Source organism: Gavialis gangeticus, unplaced genomic scaffold, assembly GCF_001723915.1.
Source record: "Gavialis gangeticus isolate Ggan-Ray unplaced genomic scaffold, GavGan_comp1, whole genome shotgun sequence".
In the NCBI taxonomy this organism is placed as follows: domain Eukaryota; kingdom Metazoa; phylum Chordata; order Crocodylia; family Gavialidae; genus Gavialis; species Gavialis gangeticus.
In genome coordinates, this window is record NW_017728996.1 from 31,076,841 (window position 1) to 31,084,675 (window position 7,835).

Below are 7,835 nucleotides of genomic sequence, written 5' to 3' on the forward strand. Positions count from 1 at the left end.
GTCGTGGAAGAATGGCAGAGATTTGTAGCTCAAAAGCAGTTTCCCTGGGGTTCTCTGGTATCACTGAAACTGATGTGGCAATTACTACTGAGAGTGGGGCCTCCAGAGCATAAGGCAAGAACCCCGTACTCAGCATAGAGAGACTGTGGCTCAGTGAGACCAGAGAGCCCCTAGGAAGCTGCTTGGTCTCTTATCTTTTGGTCTCTATTCTCTCTGGTCACTTGGTCTCTGGTTTCACAAAGCTGCAGCAGCTCTACACTGAGAGCAGAGGTTAAGCCCCAGCAGCCCTTCTGTCAGCATGAAGCCACCACACCAGCTTCAGCAAGACCACAGCCTAGAGAAAGTAGCTTCCCCAGAGCTCTCTGGTCTGGCCAAGCCGTGGCAGCCCTGCTCTCAGCATGGAGCCACCACATCAGTTTCAGCAAGACCAAAGAGCCCCAGGAAAGCTGCTTCCCCCAGATTCTCTGGTCTTGTTGAAACTGACACAATGATGGCCCTGCTCTCAGCCCAGAGCCACAGCTCAGCTAGACCAGAGACCCTAGGAAAGCACACTTCCCCAGGGTTTTCTGGTCTGACTGAAATTAAGCCTTCCAGCAGCAAGACAATGCAGCTGGTGGAAGCAGGCTTCCTTGACTCCATGTTCTGTCTGCAGCAGTTAAGCTACTAAAGCAGTTGCTCTCAGCAGGAAGGGGGTAGGGAGGACCCCAAGAGTTTTGGAGGGTGGTAACAGGTAGAGAGGCTGGGAGCTGTACATCCTGAGATGCTAAAGGAATGAAAGTAAATCATATTACCTCCTCTGAACGTTCAAGCAATAGCCTGGAACACCGTGGCTAAACCGTTTCCAATACAGGTTTCCCTCAATTTATGCAGGTTCCATATATGCAAAGTCGCTCTTATGCGATCGCCCTTCTTCTACCCCAAATTCCTTATATGTGAGGTAAATTCACTTTTATGTGATTGGGGCTCTGCTTGTCCCCACACACCCCAGTCCCTGGGCTGCACCATGCCATGGTGCAAGCAGGTGGTGTCGGCTGCTTCCAGGTCTGCTGCAGCAGCTGGGGTGAGTGGGGAGAAGCAGAGCACCAGGAGATTCAGGGCACAGTACAGCTCAGCGGCTACAGGTAGCTGGCATTGGCTGCTCCTGCAGCCGCTGCAGCAGGGACTGGGGTGAGTGGAGAGAAGTGGAGGCCTTGGGTTGCAGCAGGCAGCAAGGTGGCAGGAACTGTGAGTGGATGCAGGTCACAGAATGGCAGGGTGCGGCTCTTCCCGGGGGAGAGCAGGCCCCAGACCTGCGCACGCGATGACAGCAGGCTGCTACTGCAGGCTGGGCCCAGTGATGGCACTGGGCTCTCCCTGGCACTTGGCAGTCAGGTTGGGGGGGCTATGGAGAATTTTGGTGTGGCAGCAGCCCCCCTCCCAGCACCACTGCCTCATTCCTGCAAGCAAGGCTGGGGTCAGCAGTGGCACCAGGCCTTTCCTGGTGATCCAAGTGGGTGGTGGCAGCGGAGCTGGGAGGGGGACTGCTGCCACCCCAAAATTCACCATAGCCCCCTGTAACCTGCCCACTGAGCATTGGGGAGAGCCCAGTGCCACCACCAGCCCCAGCCTGCAGCAGCAGCCTGATGTCATCCTGCACACAGATCTGGGAGCCTGTGGCCCCTCAGGAAGAGCCTGGGGCAACCCCCCCAGCCCACAGCACTCCCAGGGTGCACGTAGCAGCAAGAGCTGCACCCCCCCACCCTGCACCCACTCACAGTTCCTGCCACTTTGCTGCCTCCTGCAGCCTCATGAGCTGCTGACAGGCTGCACAGCACCCCTCCCCCCGCCCCTTCCCTAGTCCCAACCTCACTCCCTCCCTCCCTCACCGCCATGGGAACATATCCCTATTTGTTACATTATAAAATGGGTTCACTTTATGCAAATTGGATTTATATGCCATTCTCCGGGAATGCATGTACCTCATAAATTGAGGGAAACCCATATAAGCCTCTTTTTGAGTAGCTTATCTTTAAAATGTTTAGAGGGTACTTAAGTACCAGTTCTGGGGAACTTCCTGTTTCACTGCTGTAAGCTAAGTTTTTCTTCGCCACTTTTTTGGCCCATGGCCCAGAGCAAATCAGCCTGTGCAGGGCCCCCCTCCTTGTCTCCCAGCACACTGATTAACAGGAAAGCCAAGGCTGCAATGGAACTCCAACTAGCTTCAAACATCAAGGACAATAAAAAGTCCTTTTTCAGATATGTGGGGAGCTAGAGGAAAAGCAAGGGCAACATTGGAACCCTGCTGAACCAGATGGGACACCTGACAACTGACACCCAGGAAAAAGCCAACCTATTAAATGGGTACTTTGCATTGGTCTTTCATCAGTCCCATGGGATGTCAATGCCCACTACGAGACAGGGAGGTCTGGGTGATGGAGATCCCCTGCCCCCCATCAATGCTGACCTCGTGAAGCAACACCTTGAGAGGCTGGATACCTTCAAGTCAACTGGCCCTGGCAATCTACACCCCAGGGTACTCAAGGAGCTGGCTAGCATTATAGCCCAGCCTCTGGCACGGATCTTTGAAAACTCCTGACTCTCTGGTGAAGTTCCCGAAGACTGGAAGAAGGTCAATGTGGTGCCTATCTTCAAGAAAGGGAGGAAAGTGGATCTGGCTAACTATAGGCCCATCAGCCTGACTTCCGTCCCGGGGAAGATCTTAGAAAAGTTTATTAAAGACGCCATCCTTAATGGACTGGCCGACACCAACATCCTGAGGGATAGCCAGCACAGGTTTGTTGCAGGTAAGGTAGGTCTTGCTTGACCAATCTCATTTCCTTCTATGAACAGGTGACCCATCACCTGGACAAGGGAGAAGAAATTGAGGTTATCCCAAGAGATTGAGAGGTATCCCATGATCACCTCTTGGTGAAACTGGCCAATTGTGGCCTTGGGTCCACCACAATCCACTGGCTGGGAAATTGGCTCCATGGTCGGACCCAGAGGGTAGCAATTGATGGAAGTCAATCGTCATGGTGCCCTGTGACCAGTGGTGTCCCCCACGGCTCTGTCCTTGGACCCATATCATTCAACATCTTCATTAATGATGTGGACATTGGAGTCAGAAGTGGACTGGCCAAGTTCACTGATGACACCAAACTTTGGCGCAAAGCATCCACACCAGAAGACAGGCGGATGATCTAGGCTGACCTGGACAGGCTCAGCAAATATGCGGATGAGAACATGATGGTGTTCAACACCAAAAAATGCAAGGTTCTCCACCTTGGGAGGAAAAACCTGCAGCATCCTTATAGGCTCGGCAGTGCTACGCTGGCTAGCACTATGGAAAAAAGAGACTTGGGGGTCATCATTGACCACAAGATGAACATGAGCCTGCAATGTGATGCTGCCGCTAGTAAAGTGACCGAAACCCTGGCTTGCATCCATAGATGCTTCTCAAGCAAATCCCAGGATGTCATTCTTCCCTTGTACTCGGCCTTGGTGAGGCCGCAGCTGGAGTACTGCATCCAGTTTTGGGCTCCACAATTCAAAAAGGATGTGGAGAAGCTTGAGAGAGTCCAGAAAAGAGCCACACACATGATCAGAGGTCAGGAAAACAGACCTTACTATGACAGGCTGAGAGCCATGGGGCTCTTTAGCCTGGAAAAGTGCAGGCTCAGGGGTGATCTGATGGCCACCTATAAGTTAATAATGGGTGACCACCAGGATCTGGGGGAACGTTTGTTCACCAGAGCACCCCAAGGGGTGATGAGGTTGAACAGTCATAAACTACTGCAAGACTGTTTCAGGCTGGACATAAGGAAGAATTTCTCTACTGTCCGAGCCCCCAAGGTCTGGAACAGCCTGCCATCAGAGGTGGTTCAAGCACCTACACTGAACACCTTCAAGAGTAAATTGGATGTTTATCTTGCTGGGATCCTGTGACCCCAGCTGACTTCCTGCCCTTCAGGAAGGAGGCTGGACTCGATGATCTTCTGAGGTCCCTTCCAGCCCTAATGTCTATGAAATCTATGAAATCCAGAGATGCCAGATAACAGAGCTTTTACTGTAAACTAGGTCCACTGCATTTCTTTTATCTAAGACAGTTATTCTGTCATAGAAGAATATTAGATTAACTGAGCACGAACTTCCTTAAATAAAATCTCAGGGCATTTTATCCTATTTCCTGTCTCTCTCCATATTCTTTTCTTCAACATATGTTCTAAAATCTTGCATAGTATTGAAGAAAAACTAAAGGTATAAGTGTTCCTTTCTAGGGAAGGAATGGTGAGAAGGAAATGTCTGGACAAAATCCCCAGTGAACTCCCAACTTAAACTCTCCTCTTTGCTGGCCTGCTTCCTGGTCTTGTGCTACTGGCTTCTGATCAGATAACTCTGCTGATCAGTTTCATGTTCCTATTCCTTGTAGGTCCTCTGCTTACTTTTGATAGCCTGTTAAAGTTTCTTATTTATCCAAGTAGCTCTGTAGCCCCTCTGTACTAGTTTTACCTTTTTGCTTAGAATGCAAGCTCCAGATGTTTCTGTTTTTTATTTAAAGTAGTTCCATGCATCTTCTCCATTCAAATTCTTCATCTCCTAAATCCAGTCAGCTTCCTTAATTTCCTTAATTTAAGTTTGCCTTTCTGAGGTTCAAAATGCAAGTTATAGATCCATTTTTGCTTATCTAACACTTTGAACTAAATGGACTCAGTTTATGTTTACTCAATTCAAGATTATTTTCCACAACCACACCTTTATAAAGTGCTCACTAGTTACTAAATCTAAAACGGGGCTTGAACAAGAACACTTTATGTCTGAACGCTTGCCCAACTTCTCTCCCAACTATACAGTCAGTCCAATAAGAGATATCACCGACATCCTTGCCTCTTATATATTTCCTAGACCATCACAGCTGCAAAAACACACCAACCATACTAAATCTAAAAAAACAGTTCTTCCCAGTGGTTCAGTGACCATTTGATAGAACAAACTATTGGCTATTTCATCTGTTACAATCCCCTTACTCCTACTATTACAGTCCTTCTAATCCCACATTTCTTTCTTATCATTTTCCATTATTTCATAAAGATTTCTTACCATATCAGTCTGGGGGTCTACAGCAAGCACACCAGCATAAGGTCCTATGAGGCCTTTTTTACTATCTTTCCTAAAATGATTTTTACCACCAAAAAATGATTTTTTTTATTGGTTTTAATCTCTTTACAATCTGGTTTATTGATACACAATGCTAGTCTACCACCTTTGCCTTTATTTCTATCTTTGCTAAATAGCCTATATCTTTCGATTTCTTTATTCCAATTATGACTGCCATTTGCCATGTTTCTATCTGGCATTATCTGAGTTCCCAGTTAGAACGTACACAGTCAGCTCACTGGCTGAACTGCTCACCTGACTTCCACTTTCATTAACATTAGCACTATCCTTTTCTTTTCCTTTTGTTGGGGTTCTTTTCTCCTTTGACACATCCTTATTTACTCAATTTCATGTGCTTGGCCATGAAACTGACAAAAATCAGGTCAATTTTACAGAGCTCTGACAGAAGCCTGGAGTGCAAGACATGCCTGCATAAGGCAGAAGCCAGGAAAGCAGGAAGTGGATAAGAGTAACAGAATGCTTGTTTTTTCCTAGTCAAGAGGTTTTCGGGTAGGAGATAAGGGAATATAAGAGAGGATGTATTTGTTTTAAGTAGCCAAATGAGTAAGAGGGCTTGACATTTATCAGATAAACTAGGCTGGGCTTATTTACCAGCTTCTTGCCCTGAAATGTTACTAGATTGAAATACCCAACACTTCTCCACACATATATAATACATGTAGATATCTAACATTAGCCCAAAACCAACAGCTGATTGAGCAAAAGTATGCGTTTAAAAACAAAGATATTTTGGAAGAAAAGATCAGTGAAAAGCTGTTCTATATTTTATTATATAGGTTGAGCTGACTTCTGCCATTGGTTTTAATGCAATCCAGTCATCCAGAACTACTCTTTGTTAGGCTGCCAGAAACCACTAGTAATTACATTTCTTAGTGTAACTGTGATCAAACAAATGTTAAGAGTGCATTTTAGTAGGATTCCAAGCAGATGGCTGTTTATCACACATTAGCCTTCTCCATCTTGTTGAGCTTTGGCTGTTATAAAATGTTTTTCTGTTTAGATAGACAAACCATCTATGTTTATTTCAGAATTATCTTTCTAACTCAAGAAACATTATTTTAAAATCTGTGTAGGCTTTATACTGCACTCTGGGCACAGGTGTATATTCCACTCAAGGCAATAAGATTTTTGCTTTTGCAGGTTCAGTGAAATTGAGATCACTTCCCACTGTTGCTGGTGCTGCTGCTCTTTGTTTGACTGGAGCACGTAGAAGCTCTGCTCATGAATTCATTGTACTAGACACCAGAGATGTGTAGAATAAAAAGATGGCCCTTGCCCCAAAAAGCCTAGTCTCATCTTCAGATAGGCAACAAGGGTTGAATGTGGTCATTCAGGAACACCAGTTATTCGGGAGACAACACTAGTGCAATTGTCATAATACATCAGAAGCCTAAGTACTGCCAAGTTTTTTATAGGCATCTAAACAAAGGAGAATTTTAAAGAAGGCAGCACTGTTCATTTCCAAATAGGTTGCTCTCTCAGTTAAAACAACCCGGGCATGTCTACACATGTTTTAATGTGCAGTAGTCTGTTCTACTGCACATTAAAGTGTCATGTCAAAAAACAGTGCCAATGTGCTAATGCATCAGCACTACTGGAACAGGATGGGATGGGGCAGCTCTGCCCTGTTGGGGATGGCAGAGGGGTGGTTGAGCAGCTGGGGGTGAGGCAGAACCTATGCCCCACCCCCCTATCTTGACCCTGACCCTGGCCTGTCCTGCAGTGCTGGGGGACCACAGCCCCAGTTGTGTGACACCTACCGGGTGGAGGGGCTAGGCTGGGTCAGGGCCAGGGCTGCCTTCACCTCAGCAGTGCTCATGCCCCCAGGCTCACCCCGGATGTGCCGAGGAGGCCAGGGGGACCCAGCTGCAACCCCTGGTGAGCTCAGAGGAAACCTGCCCTCACCTGGCGGGAGCCTCCAATTTTCTGTTTGCCCAGCAAATCTTAATCATCCACCGACTGCACACTAGGGCAACCTAATGCACCTTTATATAATACCTAATATAAGACTTACTAAACTTCATGGGCAGTAGCAAAAGCTCATTAATGAGTATGCAGACATACCACCACATGATGTAATTGTAACTGAGAGTTTAATTTAACTATACAAAATGTTATAAGTGCATAATGAAATTAAGACTTTTTCAGCAATGATGCTGACACATAAAGCAAAAACCTTATGATGTAATGGTAAAAGACTTGAATCTTCAATTTGAACTTTGTTTATTTATAGGGGCCCCAGATGATATTCAGTGCAGCTAAAGATCTTGGACAACTCTCAAAACTTAAGGTAATATAATTAACTGAATGAACACACATCCTACTGAAGTGAAGGATAAATTGAGGTAGTAATGACCAAGATATATGTATGCTAACTCTTCTCACTTGTATGCTATCATGGGCCTAATGAAGTCAACTGGACTGCTTGTATTAGTACTGATCATTCGAATACTGCACAACTGACCAGGAATTTTGAGCGAGTTTTACATCCTCTTCTGAAGCATTTATTATTAGTCTCTTAGCATGGCTGTTCCTACTATATGTTCCTATGTACAATATCACAGATCTTCATTATATCTTTGTGTTATTACCATTAAATTACCCTCCCTCCTGCTAGCTGACACCAACCCAGACATTGCAGGGCTCACAGAAACATGGTGGGACCCAACGCATGACTGGGT

General features: G+C 46.3%; 1 protein-coding gene across 1 annotated transcript in view; it reads left to right on the forward strand.

Annotated features, from left to right (window-relative positions):
* The window catches only part of UNC13C (unc-13 homolog C), a 692,691-nt gene that overhangs the window by 592,967 nt on the left and 91,889 nt on the right, over positions 1-7,835 (forward strand). The window contains exon 28 of the mRNA XM_019504241.1: positions 7,388-7,444. Coding sequence (XP_019359786.1) covers positions 7,388-7,444 — 57 coding nt within the window. The remainder of the gene's footprint in view (positions 1-7,387; positions 7,445-7,835) is intronic.